Source organism: Oncorhynchus tshawytscha, unplaced genomic scaffold (genome assembly GCF_018296145.1).
Source record: "Oncorhynchus tshawytscha isolate Ot180627B unplaced genomic scaffold, Otsh_v2.0 Un_contig_9693_pilon_pilon, whole genome shotgun sequence".
Taxonomy (NCBI): Eukaryota; Metazoa; Chordata; class Actinopteri; order Salmoniformes; family Salmonidae; genus Oncorhynchus; species Oncorhynchus tshawytscha.
The window spans coordinates 12701-34651 of NW_024607712.1; the positions used below are offsets into that span (position 1 = coordinate 12701).

General features: G+C 47.3%; 1 protein-coding gene across 1 annotated transcript; it reads left to right on the top strand.

The window, feature by feature from the left end:
* Positions 1-787: 787 nt before the first annotated feature.
* LOC121842826 (transcription regulator protein BACH1-like) lies at positions 788-21749 on the top strand (the record flags this gene model as incomplete). The annotated part of the gene is made up of 4 exons (XM_042312582.1): positions 788-964; positions 8815-9069; positions 20191-20784; positions 21668-21749. Coding segments are annotated over exons 2-4 (931 nt in total), but the record flags the coding sequence as incomplete, so codon positions are not given.
* Positions 21750-21951: the final 202 nt, after the last annotated feature.

Genomic DNA, 21951 nt, shown 5'->3' on the forward strand with positions numbered 1-21951 from the left:
GTTTGTAATTAACACAGCCAGGCACAGAAAAACCACACAGGCATGATGACAAATGTTAGTGAAAAACAAACGCTTAAAAAAATACAAATAAAAAATACATAGAGAAGTTTCTAAGATGACTGTGTGTTGTTCGATCGAAGTACACAACACCTTCATCCAAGTTTGTGGGCACGTCCCCATCTACCTAGCAGGGTGGCATCTACGGCATTACCCTATGATCACTATGAGCAGACGAATACACAGGGAAGTTGAAACTTCCCGATTGTACCAGTGAAATGAAAATGTGCCAATTCTAGCTTGGATAATTGTGATGTTTATGACCAAAAAAACACACAACGTTGTTAATATAGTCATGACTATATGCCGTGGCAGAGACAGGGTAAAAAATTCCCCTTTAAAAGCCAGCAGCAGGCCTGGCAATACAGTCCCCTTCCAAAACGAACTGTCTTTGTTTAGTAGAGATCCTACGGAGTATTTCCCACATCACTTTAGCTGAGGCAGGTAGAAAAGTTATCTTCAGATTCTCAAAACACCCATGTGAACATAGTCATTTTTCCATTGTTGGTCTTTTTTAAACCATCATATTTTTTAAAAATGAAATTACTCATTGCCTTTTCTTGTTGTTACAATAAAAGTGGCCCGTTGATTAAAATTCAATATCTTTTGAATGAGTTATTCACGTTGCAATATTTAGAAATGCAAGCTTTTATTTTGAAAGTCTTCCTTCATTTTACCATACAAAGTGACGTCATCACGCGCGCTTCTGGCAGAATACCAGTCAGGAAAAGTCATATGACTTGTGGTTCCGCAGAATTGGGTACAGTCATTTACAGTTGTCAACAACAGTCCAAGTTTCCGTCCCGAGGTTTAAACCGTGTTCGGGAGGTTCTCACACGGAATATGTCAGCCTCATAAACCTGTTTAGGATTTCAGCTCACCGTCTTCTTAGGATAACCAATGTCAGGTTAGTTCCATTTATAGTTCTACTGTTTGGGAATAACACACGACGCGTCAGTAGTCGGAGTTGATCACAAAGTTGATTTTATTTTGAGATTGGTTGATTTGTCAGTGTTTAGGCTATACAATCTTACATTTGTTGTGTTTTGTCTTATTATTAAACAATGTCCCTTATTGGAAATATGACTTACATTATGTGACAGCGTGCTATGGGTAGTTCTATACGGCTGCACTAGTTAACGTGGATTCTAGTTTTTAAACATATGCCAGACATCGGCTAGACCAGGGTGTGACCATCTCACCCCGACATGGTTACAGATTGGTTGATTTGACAAAAACGGCTGACACCTGTGTAAAAAAAAAAAAAAAAAGATTCTTTATTGTCATGCGTGTGAAATTAAAGCTAATAGTGTATTTGAGAAATAAATGCATACAAAACTACACACACTTATAATAATAAAAAAATATATTTAAAAAAAAATCCATTCTTAAAAAGAATAAGAATAAGTCTTGATTTCTCGTCAAACAGATTAAAAAGTGGTCTTAGACAACATCTACCAGAAGAAGTCTTTAACAAGGTATTAGAAACCCAAGAAGAAAAGACTCCATGACAACTAATATCAACACATTTCAAATTGGATAATGTCGTCCCCCCCCCCCACCACTCTCTCCAGCTAATGTCACCTATCCCAGCTCTTACTGACACCCACCCACTGGACAGCCATTAAAAAGTAGTTGACATTTAGTCAGTTCGCCCTGGCTGGACCAAATCTGAACCAATCACAGACCGTACAGAACAGTAGAGCGAACAGGAGAGCACTAGAGTATAATGTACTGTACAAAATGGTCAAACATAGACGTCTATGATTGGTTCAGATGTGGTCTGGCCCGGACCAACCAAATGTTGTCTTGTTTGGGGGCGGGGTGCATTAGAATACTCAAATACACTAAATAAGGATATTGCATATTTCCACCTTTGTTTACCGATAGTCAGGACATTCATCTTCAGATAGCTAGGTGGACCAGTCAGTCAGTACATTCATCTTCAGATAGCTAGGTGGACCAGTCATAGTCAGTACATTCATCTTCAGATAGCTAGGTGGACCAGTCATAGTCAGTACATTCATCTTCAGATAGCTAGGTGGACCAGTCATAGTCAGTACATTCATCGTCAGATAGCTAGGTGGACCAGTCATAGTCAGTACATTCATCTTCAGATAGCTAGGTGGACCAGTCATAGTCAGTACATTCATCTTCAGATAGCTAGGTGGACCAGTCATAGTCAGTACATTCATCTTCAGATAGCTAGGTGGACCAGTCATAGTCAGGACATTCATCTTCAGATAGCTAGGTGGACCAGTCATAGTCAGTACATTCATCTTCAGATAGCTAGGTGGACCAGTCATAGTCAGTACATTCATCTTCAGATAGCTAGGTGGACCAGTCATAGTCAGTACATTCATCTTCAGATAGCTAGGTGGACCAGTCATAGTCAGTACATTCATCTTCAGATAGCTAGGTGGACCAGTCATAGTCAGTACATTCATCTTCAGATAGCTAGGTGGACCAATCATAATCAGTACATTCATCTTCAGATAGCTAGGTGGACCAGTCAATCATAATTCATCTTCAGATAGCAGGTGGACCAATCATAATCTCATCAGATAGCTAGGTGAGACAACCACATATCACAATATTTACATTTTTCTTCAGTAAAGTACAGTCAGAGCTAGTAAGAGATCCTCTGAAGGGGGGTTCAGATGTTTTCAGAATATGGACTCTGCTGTCCTAGTGTCAGGGGACGCTGGGCAGGGACTCTGCTGTCCTAGTGTCAGGGGGAAGCTGGGCAGGGACTCTGCTGTCCTAGTGTCAGGGGGAAGCTGGGGAGGGACTCTGCTGTCCTAGTGTCAGGGGGACGCTGGGCAGGGACTCTGCTGTCCTAGTGTCAGGGGGAAGCTGGGCAGGGACTCTGCTGTCCTAGTGTCAGGGGGAAGCTGGGCAGGGACTCTGCTGTCCTAGTGTCAGGGGGACGCTGGGCAGGGACTCTGCTGTCCTAGTGTCAGGGGGATGCTGGGCAGGGACTCTGCTGTCCTAGTGTCAGGGGGACGCTGGGCAGGGACTCTGCTGTCCTAGTGTCAGGGGGGGACGCTGGGCAGGGACTCTGCTGTCCTAGTGTCAGGGGAGAAGCTGGTTCCACCATTGGGGTGCCAGGACAGAGCTCTGACTGGGCTGAGATGGCAGCTGCCCTCCTGTAGGGGTGGGAGGGCCAAAACGGAGTATTTAGTTTGGGGTGTAGCGTTTGGGCATAGCCTGAGTTCCTCTTGCTGTGCCGTAGGAAAGAACCATGGCCTTGTAGTTGATGCGAGTTTCGATTGAAAACCAGTGGAGTGTGAGGAGGAGCGGGGTGACATGGGAGAACCTGGGAAGGTTGAACACCAGGCGGGCTGCAGCGTTCTGGGTAATTTGCAAGGGTTTGATGGCAGAGCCCAGCCAACAGACAGTTGTAGCAGTCCAGACTGGAGGAGTGCCTGGATAAGGACCGGCGCTGCCTCCTGTGTGAGGTAGGGGTCGTACTCTAAGGATGTTGTAGACCATAAACCTGCAGTAGCGAGTCACTGCTCTGATGTTTGCAGCGAACGACAGGGTGTGGTCCAGGGTCACGCCAAGGCTCTTTGCCGACACCCAAGCAGAGATATCTGCCAGGCCCACAGAGATGTGTGTCACCACTGGGTTTCAGAAGGGGGGGATGGGAAGGAGAAAAGTAGTTGTGTCATCCGCATAGCAATGATAGGAGAGGCCATGTGAGGATATGACAGAGCCAAGTGACTTGGTGTATAGAGAGAAGAGGAGAGGGCCTAGAACCGATCCCTGGGGGACACCAGTAGTGCGAGTACGTGGTACAGACACAGATCCTCTCCACGTCACCTGGTAGGGAGCGGCCCGCCAGGTAGGATGTAATCCAGGAGTGCGAGTACGTGGTACAGACACAGATCCTCTCCACGTGACCTGGTAGGGAGTGGCCCGCCAGGTAGGATGTAATCCAGGAGTGCGAGTACGTGGTACAGACACAGATCCTCTCCACGTGACCTGGTAGGAAGCGGCCCGCCAGGTAGGATGTAATCCAGGAGTGTGCAGAGCCGGAGACGCTCTGAGATGGAAGAGGAAGAGGATCATGGTTCACAGTGTCGGAAGGCAGCGGGATAGATTTAGGAGGGAGAACAGAGCAGAAAGAGTCTGCTTTGGCAGTGCGGAGAGCCTCCGTGACACAAGAGGAGAGCAGTCTCGGTTAAGTGACCCGTCTTGTAGGCTGACTTGTTCTGAGCGAGATAACGAGTGTTGGTCAGAGTCTCGTGTTTTTGGAAAGAATAGAAAGGGATACAGAAAGTTTTTGTTGAATTTTTGGTTTCTTGAGGGGAGGGACTCTGCCCATTTTTGAAGTTGGAGAGGACAGAGCCAGTGGTCAGGGATGAGCTGATGAGGGAAGTGAAGAATGGGAGGAAGGTCTCCAGAGATGGTCTGAAGGAGGGGATGGGGGGGGGGGGGGTCGAGCAGGCAGACCTCACTAGTCACAGGACGTCATCTGGAGGGTAGTTATGCACGAGTGAGACCAGTGGACTCAATTTGCCGAGTGAATTAAAAGGGGATGTTGTCAACCTTCTTTTCAAAGTCTCCTGCAGAGGGGGTGGAGGATTTAGGAGGGAGGAGAAGGTGGAAAATAGTTTCCTGGGGTTAGAGGCAGAAGCTTGACATTTAGAGTGATAGAAAGTGGCTTTAGCAGCAGATACAGAGGTAGAGAGGAGGGAGTGGAAGGATGGTAGATCCTCCAGAAGTTGAGTTTTTCTAAATTTTTCGCTCAGCTGCCCGCATCCCTGTTCTGTAAGCTCGCAATGAATCACTCAGCCACGGAGCAAGAGGGGAGGAAGGAATGGGAACAGTCTGAGTCATAAAATACGGAAAGGGAGGAGAGCAGGGTCGAATAGGCAGACATGATGGAGAAGGATTTAGCAGAAGGGAGAGATGATAGAACAGGAGAGAGTAGTGGGAGAAAGAGCGCTCAGCCCCTACCATCTGGGTGTGTAGGTTTGAGGAAGAGGGAGACAGAAATTGAAACAAAGTAGTGATCAATGACAGAGTGGGATTGCAGTGAGATTAGTGAACAAACAGCCAATCTAGTAAAGATGAGGTCAAGCGTATTGCCTGCCTTGGGAGTGGGAGGGGACTGGGAAAAGGTGAGGTCAAGCGTATTGCCTGCCTTGTGAGAGTGAGGGGACTGGGAAAAGGTGAGGTCAGAAGAGGCAAGGAGGGCAAAGGAAAAAAGTGGAAAGAAATGAATTGAAAGCAGACATCGGGAGGTTCGAGGCCGATACGTAAAGCTTAATCAAGAGCAGTGGTACTAACTCCAGAGCAGTGGTACTAACTCCAGAGCAGTGGTACTAACTCCAGAGCAGTGGTACTAACTCCAGAGCAGTGGTACTAACTCCAGAGCAGTGGTACTAACTCCAGAGCAGTGGTACTAACTCCAGAGCAGTGGTACTAACTCCAGAGCAGTGGTACTAACTCCAGAGCAGTGGTACTAACTCCAGAGCAGTGGTACTAACTCCAGAGCAGTGTGCGGGTTTCTTTTTTCTCATCTCGTTCAACTGCTACCATGCACAGTTCCGATGTGCGATTGATTGCCTTTTGATCCAATGAGCGGTGAGCTATCATCAGGAAATGTGCTTATCAACGTATCAAGCTCATTGAGGAACTCTCCAAGGGCACCTGGTGGGCGATAGATTACAACAATGTTAAAATCAAGTGGACAAGTGACAGTGACAACATGGCATTCAAAATGAGGAGATAGACAGGTGAGGAAAAGAGATTATCTCCGCTTGGGGAGAAATGAGTAGCGCGTTTCCACCACCGCAACGACCAGATGCGCTCGGACTACGAGGGAATACGTAGGCACTTGTTATAAAAATATTTCTCTTGGATTTATGATGGCGACGGGCTGAGTGAGAGGAAGGTAGGAGTGGCTGACTGATGACTGGATATGAGTGGCAGACAGATGACTGGATATGAGTGGCAGACAGATGACTGGATATGAGTGGCAGACAGATGACTGGATATGAGTGGCAGACAGATGATTGGATATGAGTGGCAGACAGATGACTGGATATGAGTGGCAGACAGGTGACAGATGACTGGATATGAGTGGCTGACTGATGACTGGATATGAGTGGCTGACTGATGACTGGATATGAGTGGCTGACAGATGAGTGGATATGAGTGGCTGACAGATGACTGGATATGAGTGGCTGACTGATGACTGGATATGAGTGGCAGACAGATGATTGGATATGAGTGGCAGACAGATGACTGGATATGAGTGGCTGACTGATGACTGGATATGAGTGGCTGACTGATGACTGGATATGAGTGGCTGACAGATGACTGGATATGAGGTGCTGGCAGATGACTGGATATGAGTGGTTGGCAGATGACTGGATATGAGTGGCTGACTGATGACTGGATATGAGTGGCTGACTGATGACTGGATATGAGTGGCAGACATGACTGGATATGAGTGGCTGGCAGATGACTGGATATGAGTGGCTGGCAGATGACTGGATATGAGTGGCTGGCAGATGACTGGATATGAGTGGCAGACAGATGACTGGATATGAGTGGCAGACAGATGACTGGATATGAGTGGCAGACATGACTGGATATGAGTGGCAGACAGATGACTGGATATGAGTGGCTGACTGATGACTGGATATGAGTGGCTGACAGATGACTGGATATGAGTGGCTGGCAGATGACTGGATATGAGTGGCTGGCAGATGACTGGATATGAGTGGCTGGCAGATGACTGGATATGAGTGGCAGACAGATGACTGGATATGAGTGGCAGACAGATGATTGGATATGAGTGGCAGACAGATGACTGGATATGAGTGGCTGACTGATGACTGGATATGAGTGGCAGACAGATGACTGGATATGAGTGGCTGACTGATGACTGGATATGAGTGGCTGACTGATGACTGGATATGAGTGGCAGACAGATGACTGGATATGAGTGGCAGACAGATGACTGGATATGAGTGGCAGACAGATGACTGGATATGAGTGGCAGACAGATGACTAGATATGAGTGGCTGACAGATGACTGGATATGAGTGGCTGACAGATGACTGGATATGAGTGGCTGACAGATGACTGGATATGAGTGGTTGGCAGATGACTGGATATGAGTGGCTGGCAGATGACTGGATATGAGTGGCTGGCAGATGACTGGATATGAGTGGCAGATAGATGACTGGATATGAGTGGCAGACAGATGACTGGATATGAGTGGCAGACATGACTGGATATGAGTGGCTGACAGATGACTGGATATGAGTGGCAGACATGACTGGATATGAGTGGCAGACAGATGACTGGATATGAGTGGCAGACAGATGACTGGATATGAGTGGCTGGCAGATGACTGGATATGAGTGGCAGACAGATGACTGGATATGAGTGGCAGACAGATGACTGGATATGAGTGGCAGACAGATGACTGGATATGAGTGGCTGACTGATGACTGGATATGAGTGGCAGACAGATGACTGGATATGAGTGGCAGACAGATGACTGGATATGAGTGGCAGACAGATGACTGGATATGAGTGGCAGACAGATGATTGGATATGAGTGGCAGACAGATGACTGGATATGAGTGGCAGACAGATGATTGGATATGAGTGGCAGACAGATGACTGGATATGAGTGGCAGACAGATGACTGGATATGAGTGGCAGACAGATGACTGGATATGAGTGGCAGACAGATGACTGGATATGAGTGGCAGACAGATGACTGGATATGAGTGGCAGACAGATGACTGGATATGAGTGGCAGACAGATGACTGGATATGAGTGGCAGACAGATGACTGGATATGAGTGGCAGACAGATGACTGGATATGAGTGGCAGACAGATGATTGGATATGAGTGGCAGACAGATGACTGGATATGAGTGGCAGACAGATGATTGGATATGAGTGGCAGACAGATGACTGGATATGAGTGGCAGACAGATGACTGGATATGAGTGGCAGACAGATGACTGGATATGAGTGGCAGACAGATGTGACGGATTTGGAAGTGTATTATGCTAAATAATGAGATGTCGTCAACTAGCTGTTAAATCTGTTGGTTACCACGAGCTGTTTCTGTTTACAAGTCTGTTTTTACTGCTGGGGGATTTTGATTTGACTAGTTGTGATTAGATTTGTTTTAATTTACAATGATAGCCTGCAGATCAATAGTAGTTTAGGCTACAGGAAGTAGTAGTTTAGGCTACAGCTGTTTGACTGACACCACTGTTTTAAGGAAGTAGTAGTTTAGGCTACAGGAAGTAGTAGGTTAGGCTACAGAAAGTAGTAGGTTAAGCGACAGGAAGTAGTAGGTTAAGCTACAGGAAGTAGTAGGTTAGGCTACAGGAAGTAGTAGGTTAAGCTACAGGAAGTAGTGGGTTAAGGTACAGGAAGTAGTAGGTTAAGCTACAGGAAGTAGTATGTTAGGCTACAGGAAGTAGTAGGTTAGGCTACAGGAAGTAGTAGGTTAGGCTACAGGGAATAGTAGGTTAGGCTACAGGGAATAGTAGGTTAGGCTACAGGGAGTAGTAGGTTAGGCTACAGGGAGTAGTAGGTTAGGCTACAGGGAGTAGTAGGTTAGGCTACAGGGAGTAGTAGGTTAGGCTACAGGAAGTAGTATAATTTTGTCATCTTCTTTTCTCTCTTTCTTTGTGTTTGTACTCACCTCTGTGTGTGTGTGTTGTGTGTGTGTGTGTGTGTGTGTGTGTGTGTGTGTGTGTTCCACAGATGTCCGTTGCCATGTCTAGTCTGGAGAGCCTGCGGTCCTCTGTGTTTACCTTTGAGTCCTCCGTGCACAGCTGCCATGTGCTGCGTTGTCTGGACGACCAGCGGAGGCGTGACCTGCTGTGTGACATCACTGTACTGGCCGAAGGGAGGAGTTTCAGGGCCCACCGTTCTGTGCTGGCCTCCTGCAGCGACTACTTCACACACAGGGTCTCCTCCCACGCACCACAGGGACTTGTCGTCACCCTGCCTCAGGAGGTGAGAAGGGAGGGACCATGAGCCTAGGAGTCCAGGATCACATTAGTCCACTTTAGGCCAGGAGTTTTCCAATCTTACCATACGAGATCCGGAGTACTGATGGTTTTCAGGTTTTCTGTGCTACCTGATAATTCATCGCTTCCACCTGGTGTCCCCAGGTCTAAATCAGTCCCTGGTTTAAAGGCAGATCATGAAAATCAGTAATGGAACTGGCTTCCAGATCCACATAGGAATTTGACTGATTTAGCTGTTAGCCAACTGAGCTAAAGCCTATTTAACACAAGTATTAGTATTTGTATTTATTAAGGATCCCCATTAGTTCCTGCGAAGGCAGCAGCTACTCTTCCTGGGGTTTATTATGGATCCCCATTAGTTCCTGTCAAGGTAGCAGCTACTCTTCCTGGGGTTTATTATGGATCCCCATTAGTTCCTGTCAAGGCAGCAGCTACTCTTCCTGGGGTTTATTATGGAACCCTGTTAGTTCCTGTCAAGGCAGCAGCTACTCTTCCTGGGGTTTATTATGGAACCCCATTAGTTCCTGTCAAGGCAGCAGCTACTCTTCCTGGGGTTTATTGTGAATATACATTAGTTCCTGCCAAGGCAGCATCTATTCTTCCTGGGGTTTATTATGGATCCCCATTAGTTCCTGCCAAGGCAGCAGCTACTCTTCCTGGGGTTTATTATGGATCCCCATTAGTTCCTGTTAAGACAGCAGCTACTCTTCCTGGGGTTTATTATGGATCCTCAATAGTTCCTATCAAGACAGCAGCTACTCTTCCTGGGGTTTATTATGGATCCCCATTAGTTCCTGTCAAGGCAGCAGCTACTCTTCCTGGGGTTTATTATGGATCCCCATTAGTTCCTGTCAAGACAGCAGCTACTCTTCCTGGGGTTTATTATGGATCCCCATTAGTTCCTGCCAAGGCAGCAGCTACTCTTCCTGGGGTTTATTATGGATCCCCATTAGTTCCTGCCAAGGCAGCAGCTACTCTTCCTGGGGTTTATTATGGATCCCCATTAGTTCCTGCCAAGGCAGCAGCTACTCTTCCTGGGGTTTATTATGGATCCCCATTAGTTCCTGCCAAGGCAGCAGCTACTCTTCCTGGGGTTTATTATGGATCCCCATTAGTTCCTGTCAAGGTAGCAGCTACTCTTCCTGGGGTTTATTATGGATCCCCATTAGTTCCTGCCAAGGCAGCAGCTACTCTTCCTGGGGTTTATTATGGATCCCCATTAGTTCCTGTCAAGACAGCAGCTACTCTTCCTGGGGTTTATTATGGATCATTCAATACATTCATAACACATTAAGAGTGTGTCCTCAGGCCTCATCTCTACAACCACATATCTACAATACAACATCCGTGTGTGTGTGTGTGTGTGTCCCTGCTGTTCCGTAAGGTGTATTCTATATACATATTTTTCATCTGATTCTACTGCTTTCATCAGTTACGTGATGTGGAATATGTAGTCATGGCTCTATGTAGTACTGTGTCATGGCTCTATGTAGTACTGTGTCATGGCTCTATGTAGTACTGTGTCATGGCTCTATGTAGTACTGGGTCATGGCTCTGTAGTACTGTATCATGGCTCTGTAGTACTGTATCATGGCTCTATGTAGTACTGTGTCATGGCTCTATGTAGTACTGTGTCATGGCTCTATGTAGTACTGTGTCATGGCTCTATGTAGTACTGTGTCATGGCTCTATGTAGTACTGTGTCATGGCTCTGTAGTACTGTATCATGGCTCTGTAGTACTGTATCATGGCTCTATGTAGTACTGTGTCATGGCTCTTTGTAGTACTGTGTCATGGCTCTATGTAAGTACTGTGTCATGGCTCTATGTAGTACTGTGTCATGGCTCTATGTAGTACTGTGTCATGGCTCTATGTAGTACTGTGTCATGGCTCTATGTAGTACTGTATCATGGCTCTATGTAGTACTGTATCATGGCTCTATGTAGTACTATGTCATGGCTCTATGTAGTACTGTGTCATGGCTCTATGTAGTACTGTGTCATGGCTCTATGTAGTACTGTGTCATGGCTCTATGTAGTACTGTGTCATGGCTCTATGTAGTACTGTGTCATGGCTCTATGTAGTACTGTGTCATGGCTCTATGTAGTACTATGTCATGGCTCTATGTAGTACTGTGTCATGGCTCTATGTAGTACTGTGTCATGGCTCTATGTAGTACTGTGTCATGGCTCTGTAGTACTGTATCATGGCTCTGTAGTACTGTATCATGGCTCTATGTAGTACTGTGTCATGGCTCTTTGTAGTACTGTGTCATGGCTCTATGTAAGTACTGTGTCATGGCTCTATGTAAGTACTGTGTCATGGCTCTATGTAGTACTGTGTCATGGCTCTATGTAGTACTGTGTCATGGCTCTATGTAGTACTGTGTCATGGCTCTATGTAGTACTGTATCATGGCTCTATGTAGTACTGTATCATGGCTCTATGTAGTACTGTGTCATGGCTCTATGTAGTACTGTGTCATGGCTCTATGTAGTACTGTGTCATGGCTCTATGTAGTACTGTGTCATGGCTCTATGTAGTACTGTGTCATGGCTCTATGTAGTACTGTGTCATGGCTCTATGTAGTACTGTGTCATGGCTCTATGTAGTACTGTGTCATGGCTCTATGTAGTACTGTGTCATGGCTCTATGTAGTACTGTGTCATGGCTCTATGTAGTACTGTGTCATGGCTCTATGTAGTACTGTGTCATGGCTCTATGTAGTACTGTGTCATGGCTCTATGTAGTACTGTGTCATGGCTCTATGTAGTACTGTGTCATGGCTCTATGTAGTACTGTGTCATGGCTCTGTAGTACTGTATCATGGCTCTGTAGTACTGTATCATGGCTCTATGTAGTACTGTGTCATGGCTCTTTGTAGTACTGTGTCATGGCTCTATGTAAGTACTGTGTCATGGCTCTATGTAGTACTGTGTCATGGCTCTATGTAGTACTGTGTCATGGCTCTATGTAGTACTGTGTCATGGCTCTATGTAGTACTGTATCATGGCTCTATGTAGTACTGTATCATGGCTCTATGTAGTACTATGTCATGGCTCTATGTAGTACTGTGTCATGGCTCTATGTAGTACTGTGTCATGGCTCTATGTAGTACTGTGTCATGGCTCTATGTAGTACTGTGTCATGGCTCTATGTAGTACTGTGTCATGGCTCTATGTAGTACTGTGTCATGGCTCTGTAGTACTGTATCATGGCTCTGTAGTACTGTATCATGGCTCTATGTAGTACTGTGTCATGGCTCTTTGTAGTACTGTGTCATGGCTCTATGTAAGTACTGTGTCATGGCTCTATGTAGTACTGTGTCATGGCTCTATGTAGTACTGTGTCATGGCTCTATGTAGTACTGTGTCATGGCTCTATGTAGTACTGTGTCATGGCTCTATGTAGTACTGTATCATGGCTCTATGTAGTACTGTATCATGGCTCTATGTAGTACTGTGTCATGGCTCTATGTAGTACTGTGTCATGGCTCTATGTAGTACTGTGTCATGGCTCTATGTAGTACTGTGTCATGGCTCTATGTAGTACTGTGTCATGGCTCTATGTAGTACTGTGTCATGGCTCTATGTAGTACTGTGTCATGGCTCTATGTAGTACTGTGTCATGGCTCTATGTAGTACTGTGTCATGGCTCTATGTAATACTGTGTCATGGCTCTATGTAGTACTGTGTCATGGCTCTATGTAGTACTGTGTCATGGCTCTATGTAGTACTGTGTCATGGCTCTATGTAGTACTGTGTCATGGCTCTATGTAGTACTGTGTCATGGCTCTATGTAGTACTGTGTCATGGCTCTATGTAGTACTGTGTCATGGCTCTATGTAGTACTGTGTCATGACTATGTAGTACTGTGTCATGACTATGTAGTACTGTGTCATGGCTCTATGTATTACTGTGTCATGGCTCTATGTAGTACTGTGTCATGGCTCTGTAGTACTGTTTCATTGCTCTATGTAGTACTGTGTCATGGCTCTGTAGTACTGTGTCATGGCTCTATGTAGTACTGTGTCATGGCTCTATGTAGTACTGTGTCATGGCTCTATGTAGTACTGTGTCATGGCTCTATGTAGTACTGTGTCATGGCTCTATGTAGTACTGTGTCATGGCTCTATGTAGTACTGTGTCATGGCTCTATGTAGTACTGTGTCATGGCTCTATGTAGTACTGTGTCATGGCTCTATGTAGTTAAATAAAGGTTAAATAAAAATATGTAATATGTAAACTGCACTTCGCAGTTAGTAGTCTGTTCTTGAGGATTGTGAAGGGACCTCTGGTGGCATTGTGGGGGTATGAAGAACATAGTTTGTTCTTGAATTGAGGATTGTGAAGGGACCTCTGGTGGCATTGTGGGGGTATGCATGGGTGTGTGCTAGTCGTATGAACAGACAGCTCAGTGCATTCAACATGTCAATACCGTCCACAAAGACAAGTAGTGACGAAGTCAATCTATCCTCTACTTTGAGCCAGGAGAGATGGACATGCTTGTCATTGATGCTAGTTCTCCATGTAAGCCTAGTGGTTAGAGTGTAGAGGCGGCAGGTAGCCTAGTGGTTAGAGTGTAGAGGTGGCAGGTAGCCTAGTGGTTAGAGTGTAGAGGCGGCAGGTAGCCTAGTGGTTAGAGTGTAGAGGCGGCAGGTATCCTAGTGGTTAGAGTGTAGAGGCGGCAGGTAGCCTAGTGGTTAGAGTGTAGAGGAGGCAGGTAGCCTAGTGGTTAGAGTGTAGAGGCGGCAGGAAGCCTAGTGGTTAGAGTGTAGAGGCGGCAGGTAGCCTAGTGGTTAGAGCGTAGAGGAGGCAGGTAGCCTAGTGGTTAGAGTGTAGAGGCGGCAGGTAGCCTAGTGGTTAGAGCGTAGAGGAGGCAGGTAGCCTAGTGGTTAGAATGTAGAGGCGGCAGGTAGCCTAGTGGTTAGAGCGTAGAGGTGGCAGGTATCCTGGTGGTTAGAGCGTAGAGGAGGCAGGTAGCCTAGTGGTTAGAGTGTAGAGGAGGCAGGTATCCTAGTGGTTAGAGTGTAGAGGAGGCAGGTATCCTAGTGGTTAGAGCGTAGAGGAGGCAGGTAGTCTAGTGGTTAGAGTGTAGAGGAGGCAGGTATCCTAGTGGTTAGAGCGTAGAGGCGGCAGGTAGCCTAGTGGTTAGAGCGTAGAGGTGGCAGGTAGCCTAGTGGTTAGAGCGTAGAGGCGGCAGGAAGCCTAGTGGTTAGAGTGTAGAGGCGGCAGGTAGCCTAGTGGTTAGAGCGTAGAGGAGGCAGGTAGCCTAGTGGTTAGAATGTAGAGGCGGCAGGTAGCCTAGTGGTTAGAGCGTAGAGGAGGCAGGTAGCCTAGTGGTTAGAGTGTAGAGGCGGCAGGTAGCCTAGTGGTTAGAGCGTAGAGGCGGCAGGTAGCCTAGTGGTTAGAGCGTAGAGGAGGCAGGTATCCTAGTGGTTAGAGTGTAGAGGCGGCAGGTAGCCTAGTGGTTAGAGTGTAGAGGCGGCAGGTAACCTAGTGGTTAGAGCGTAGAGGAGGCAGGTAGCCTAGTGGTTAGAGCGTAGAGGAGGCAGGTATCCTAGTGGTTCGAGTGTAGAGGCGGCAGGTAGCCTAGTGGTTAGAGTGTAGAGGAGGCAGGTATCCTAGTGGTTAGAGCGTAGAGGAGGCAGGTAGCCTAGTGGTTAGAGCGTAGAGGAGGCAGGTATCCTAGTGGTTAGAGCGTAGAGGAGGCAGGTAGCCTAGTGGTTAGAGCGTAGAGGCGGCAGGAAGCCTAGTGGTTAGAGTGTAGAGGCGGCAGGTAACCTAGTGGTTAGAGCGTAGAGGAGGCAGGTAGCCTAGTGGTTAGAGCGTTGGGCCAGTAACCAAAAGGTTGCTCGATTGAATCCCCGAGCTGACAAGGTAAAACATCTGTCGTTCTGCACCTGAACAAGGGTGTTAACCCACTGTTCCTTGGTAGGCTGCCATTGTAAATAAGAATTTGTTCTTAAGTTTCATAAAGGATACATAAAGCATGTAAGGGCTAGCCGTGCTGCGCTGATCTGAACCAATTGTAATTTTCCGAGGTCCCTCTTTGTGTCACCTGACCACACGACTGAACAGTAGTCCAGGTGCTTTAAAACTAGGGCCTGTAGGACCTGCCTTGTTGATAGTGTTGTTAAGAAGGTAGAAACTAGGGCCTGTAGGACCTGCCTTGTTGATAGTGTTGTTAAGAAGGTGGAAACTAGGGCCTGTAGGACCTGCCTTGTTGATAGTGTTGTTAAGAAGGTAGAAACTAGGGCCTGTAGGACCTGCCTTGTTGATAGTGTTGTTAAGAAGGTAGAGCAGCACTTTATTATGGACAAGACTTCTCCCCATCTTAGCTACTGTTGTATCAATATGTTTTGACCATGACAGTTTACGATCCAGGCTTACTCCAAGCAGTTAGTCACATCAGCTTGCTCAATTTCCACATTATTCATTACAAGATTTAGTTGAGGTTTAGGGTTTAGTGAATGATTTGTCTCAAATACAATACTGTTAGTTTTAGAAATATTTAGGACTAACCTATTTCTTGCCACCAATTCTGAAACTAACTGCAGCTCTTTGTTAAGTGTTGCAGTCATTTCAGTTGCTGTGGTAGCTGACTGGGAGACATCACGTGGACTGGGAGATGTTTCGTATTGCGTCAGACAACAACATTGACGAATACGCTGATACGGTGTGCGAGTTCATTAGAACGTGCGTTGAAGATGTCGTTCCCATAGCAACGATTAAAACATTCCCTAACCAGAAACCGTGGATTGATGGCAGCATTCGTGTGAAACTGAAGGCACGAACCACTGCTTTTAATCAGGGCAAGGTGTCTGGTAACATGGCTGAATACAAACAGTGCAGCTATTCCCTCCGCAAGGCTATCAAACAAGCTAAGCGCCAGTACAGAGACAAAGTAGAATCTCAATTCAACGGCTCAGACACAAGAGGTATGTGGCAGGGTCTACAGTCAATCACGGACTACAGGAAGAAACCCAGCCCAGTCACGGACCAGGATGTCTTGCTCCCAGGCAGACTAAATAACTTTTTGCCCGCTTTGAGGACAATACAGTGCCACTGACACGGCCTGCAACGGAATCATGCGGTCTCTCCTTCACTGCAGCCGAAGTGAGTAAGACATTTAAACGTGTTAACCCTCGCAAGGCTGCAGGCCCAGACGGCATCCCCAGCCGCGCCCTCAGAGCATGCGCAGACCAGCTGGCCGGTGTGTTTACGGACATATTCAACCAATCCCTATACCAGTCTGCTGTTCCCACATGCTTCAAGAGGGCCACCATTGTTCCTGTTCCCAAGAAAGCTAAGGTAACTGAGCTAAACGACTACCGCCCCGTAGCACTCACATCCGTCATCATGAAGTGCTTTGAGAGACTAGTCAAGGACCATATCACCTCCACCCTACCTGACACCCTTGACCCACTCCAATTTGCTTACCGCCCAAATAGGTCCACAGACGATGCAATCTCAACCACACTGCACACTGCCCTAACCCATCTGGACAAGAGGAATACCTATGTGAGAATGCTGTTCATCGACTACAGCTCGGCATTCAACACCATAGTACCCTCCAAGCTCGTCATCAAGCTCGAGACCCTGGGTCTCGACCCCGCCCTGTGCAACTGGGTACTGGACTTCCTGACGGGCCGCCCCCAGGTGGTGAGGGTAGGCAACAACATCTCCTCCCCGCTGATCCTCAACACTGGGGCCCCACAAGGGTGCGTTCTGAGCCCCCTCCTGTACTCCCTGTTCACCCACGACTGCGTGGCCATGCACGCCTCCAACTCAATCATCAAGTTTGCGGACGACACAACAGTGGTAGGCTTGATTACCAACAACGACGAGACGGCCTACAGGGAGGAGGTGAGGGCCCTCGGAGTGTGGTGTCAGGAAAATAACCTCACACTCAACGTCAACAAAACTAAGGAGATGATTGTGGACTTCAGGAAACAGCAGAGGGAACACCCCCATCCACATCGATGGAACAGTAGTGGAGAGGGTAGCAAGTTTTAAGTTCCTCGGCATACACATCACAGACAAACTGAATTGGTCCACTCACACAGACAGCATCGTGAGGAAGGCGCAGCAGCGCCTCTTCAACCTCAGGAGGCTGAAGAAATTCGGCTTGTCACCAAAAGCACTCACAAACTTCTACAGATGCACAATCGAGAGCATCCTGGCGGGCTGTATCACCGCCTGGTATGGCAACTGCACCGCCCTCAACCGTAAGGCTCTCCAGAGGGTAGTGAGGTCTGCACAACGCATCACCGGGGGCAAACTACCTGCCCTCCAGGACACCTACACAACCCGATGCTACAGGAAGGCCATAAAGATCATCAAGGACATCAACCACCCGAGCCACTGCCTGTTCACCCCGCTGTCATCCAGAAGGCGAGGTCAGTACAGGTGCATCAAAGCTGGGACCGAGAGACTGAAAAACAGCTTCTATCTCAAGGCCATCAGACTGTTAAACAGCCACCACCAACATTGAGTGGCTACTGCCAACACACTGTCAATGACACTGACTCTACTCCAGCCACTTTAATCATGGGAATTGATGGGAAATTATGTAAATATATCACTAGCCACTTTAAACAATGCTACCTTATATAATGTTACTTACCCTACATTGTTCATCTCATATGCATACGTTGATACTGTACTCTATATCATCGACTGCATCCTTATGTAATACATGTATCACTAGCCACTTTAACTATGCCACTTGGTTTACATACTTATCTCATATGTATATACTGTACTCGATATCATCTACTGTATCTTGCCTATGCTGCTCTGTACCATCACTCATTCATATATCCTTATGTACATATTCTTTATCCCCTTACACTGTGTATAAGACAGTAGTTTTTTTGGAATTGTTAGTTAGATTACTTGCTCGTTATTACTGCATTGTCGGAACTAGAAGCACAAGCATTTCGCTACACTCGCATTAACATCTGCTAACCATGTGTATGTGACAAATAAAATTTGATTTGATTTGATGTGTATAGTGTTGAGTCATCCGCATACATAGACACTCTGGCTTTACTCAAAGCCTGTGGCATGTCGTTAGTAAAAAATGAAGGGGCCTAGACAGCTGCCCTGGGGAATGCCTCACTCTACCTGGATTACGCTGGAGAGGATTTCATTAAAGAACACCCTCTGTGTTCTGTTAGACAGGTAACTCTTTATCCACAATATAGCAGAGGATGTAAAGCCATAACACAAGTTTTTCCAGCAACAGATCGACAATGATCAATAATGTCAAAAGCTGCAGTCTGACAAAACAGCCAATCATCAGTCATTTGTGTAAGTGCCATACATGTTGAATGCCCTTCCCTATACGCTGAATATCTGTTTGCTGTGAAATGTATCTGGTCAAACATCAAAGATTGTTAACAGGCTGATTTTGGTCGGCTGTTTTAGCCAGTAAAGGGTGCTTTGCTATTCTTGGGTAACGGAATGACTTTTGCTTGACCACACACACTTTCCTGTAGACTTAGACTAAATATTTTTTTGCAATATAGTCTGCTACCATGCTCAGTAAATGTCCATCCAAGTTGTCAGACCCAGGTTGATTGACAACAATCATTTCCCCCCCCACCTCTTCCACACTGACTTTACAGAATTCATAATTACACGGCTTGTCTTTCATAAGTTGGTCAGTTATACTTAGATGTGTGCTGCTGGCATGTCATGCCTAAGTTTGCCAATAAAAAAAAATATAATTAAAGTGGTTGTCAGGCAACTGAGTGGTTGTCAGGCAACTGAGTGGTTGTCAGGCAACTGAGTGGTTGTCAGGCAACTGAGTGGTTGTCAGGCAACTGAGTGGTTGTCAGGCAACTGAGTGGTTGTCAGGCAACTGAGTGGCATTCATCACGCGGGCATAGTTTGTCTAAGAGATGAGATGAACTCAGTTCTGTCAGATAGGAAAGATATGGTATATTCTGAATCGACAGTAGTGTTGAGCGCTGAGTGTATAAACTCCCATATCTACTGGGTGAAATACCACAGTGTGACTATCACATCAGCAGGATTTGTGACCTGTTGCCACAAGCATGGGGTCTTAAGTGGCGCAGTGGTCTCAGTCACTGCTTCTCAGTGCTAGAGGTGTCACTACCCCTAACCCTAACCCTAATTTTGACAGAAAGTGGTTTCATTGCAAGCTAAGGTGTACTGTTAGCTAGCTCGCTAACATTATCTGGCTGGCTCCCTAGCTAATGACGTTATAGGTAGGTGTTACGTTCCCCAGATTATGTGTTGTAGATTGTGTATTTGCATGTGTTTATTTCAGGAAATGGCTTCCTGAAATCCCTCAAGCAGCTGATTGATTGACTCCAGGGCTAATTGGAGAGCTGACCCCGCCCCCTCGTCAAGACACAGCTGTCTCCAATTACCCATTCCTTCTGACACTATATAAAAGCCAGTGTTCTGTTCAGGGGGGAGATCTCTTTTTGGAGGTAGAGATTTTGCTGGAGGTAGGGATTTCTGAGATTGATTGTGATAGAGGTTGATTTTGCTGGAAAGTGGTATGTTCTGTGAGTTTGTTGCTCAGATAGAGCTTATTTGACATCCTTTTGTTTCTTAGTTTGTTTGAAATTGTTTAATATTCTGTTTCATTTGTTCCCAGGGGGAAAGGGGAAGGCACCTAGGGAGTGTTTAGGCAAGAGGCCCGCGGGCATACATATACCCGTAGCATATTCGCTGTCTAGGCACACTAGGTAAGACCTGGGCGGACCACCCCTTGTATTTTGGTTAGGGCACCAGGTGGTGCTAAATTAGGTAAGTAGTGGGTAGGCAGGTAAGATAGGAGAGGGGGGGGCTTTGAGATTTACTTTCTTTGCTTTGGTTCCGTCCAGCCCCTTTTCCCCATATTACCGTGTAAAGGAATAAAGTCCTTGTAAACGGTACCACATTCTGCCTGTTGTCATTCTTACTTGCACCTACAGTCCATACCTTTTCGCTTCACGGAGAGTCTAGTTGTAGCAGGGTGTTGCGTTCCCTCTTCATAGAGGCGTGCGTAACAGTAGGTTATATAACAGGTTGTATATGGGACTGTCATCACCATCTGTTTCTCTTCCTTTCCATCCCTCTCTAAAGGTGACGGTGAGTGGCTTGGAGCCCCTGCTGCAGTTTGCTTACACCTCCAAGCTGCTCTTCAGTAAAGATAATGTCATGGAGATACGACACTGTGCCTCTATTCTGGGTTTCAGGGATCTGGACTCGGCCTGTTTTGACTTCCTCCTGCCCAAGTTCTTCAGCAGCAGTTCGGCCACCTTCCAGAGGAAGACCTGCTGTAAGACACGGTGCAGGAGACAGTCCCCCGGGCTTAGCGACATCGACACGAACAAGGATGTCTTAGATGATGACAAAGGGGTCCGGGTGGTTTCTGATTCGCCCGCTGAACAGGATGTGGGTGGCCAACCAGCAAATGACGAGACGGGACGTGAAAACAAAAATCTCACCCATCCTCCTGAAGCCGATATCCAATCAGACGGCCAGACTGACTACTCCCTACAATGCCCCAAGTACCGAAAGTTCCAGCAGGCTTGTGGGAAGGTGAGGCCGTGTGTGGAGATCTGTGTCCCAGAAACAAACCATGACTCCCCAGTGGTGAGAGAGGAGGGCTGCCCTCTACCCCTGCACCTTCCCAAGTCCTTGCGACCCTGCTCCAGTGGGGAGGATTTAGGGAAGGTCCTGCGGTGGAGACGTCTTCTGAGAAAACTATTCACTTCTCTCACAGACACAGACTGACCAGGCAGGACAGGGAGAGGTGGAGCAGAAGACTGGAGAAGAGGATGATGAGGAGAAGAGAGAGATGAATGAGGGGGAGAGAAAGATGGATGAGAGAAGGAGAGAGGCAGATGAACAGAACACAGAGAAGTATGAGAGGAGAGGAGAGACAGAAGAGAGGAGGAGAGGAGAGACAGGAGAGACAGAAGAGAGGAGGAGAGGAGAGACAGAAGAGAGGAGGAGAGGAGAGACAGAAGAGAGGAGGAGAGGAGAGACAGAAGAGAGGAGGAGAGGAGAGACAGAAGAGAGGAGGAGAGGAGAGACAGAAGAGAGGAGGAGAGGAGAGACAGAAGAGAGGAGCAGAGGAGAAACAGAAGAGAGGAGGAGAGGAGAGACAGAAGAGAGGAGGAGAGGAGAGAGAGCTTCTGGAGTTGACTGTCATAGCTCTATCCTTCCTCTCGTGGAGGTGTCTAGTGGTCGGCTTGTCAGCTGTGAAGAGAGCCCAGGGTTGGGTACAGCACCACACCGATGTCCCCTGCAGGCACCCGGGCTGGACAAGCAGAGCCCTGGAGGTGTGGGGGAAGGAGGTTGTGTTCTAGGGGGTAGAGGACACCATGAAGGGATAGATCCAGCTGTCTCCTGCCTGCCACAGACAGAACAGGAGCAGGGAGAGAGAGCGAGGAGAAAGGTGGGGAGAAGGATAGAACATGGAAGAAGTGAAAGCGGAGCAGGAGAGAGGAGAGAGCGAGGATGGGAAGAGAGGAGCAGTGTGGAAAGAGAGGTGGCTGAACACTTGGCCCATGGCCCCTGGTCAGAGCTCCCCTCTTCTCCTCCCCTCCTCCAGGACTTCCCTGGGACTGAGTCTGGGAACCTCCGGAGCAGCAGCTCCACCTTGAACTGGCTTCACCAGCTTGACATCAGCTCCAGTACCGGGGACTGTCCCTTCCTCCACGGCTTGGACAGGGAGACAGACGGAGGGACGGACAGAGGGACAGGGGAGGGGACGGACAGTGGGACAATGAGCGCGACTGGGCTGGGGTGCGAGGGGTCGTCCCAGTTAGAGAAGAGTCCCTGTGTGTCCTCCCTGACATCTGGAGACGATGGAGACTCCGACTGCTTCGATACGGA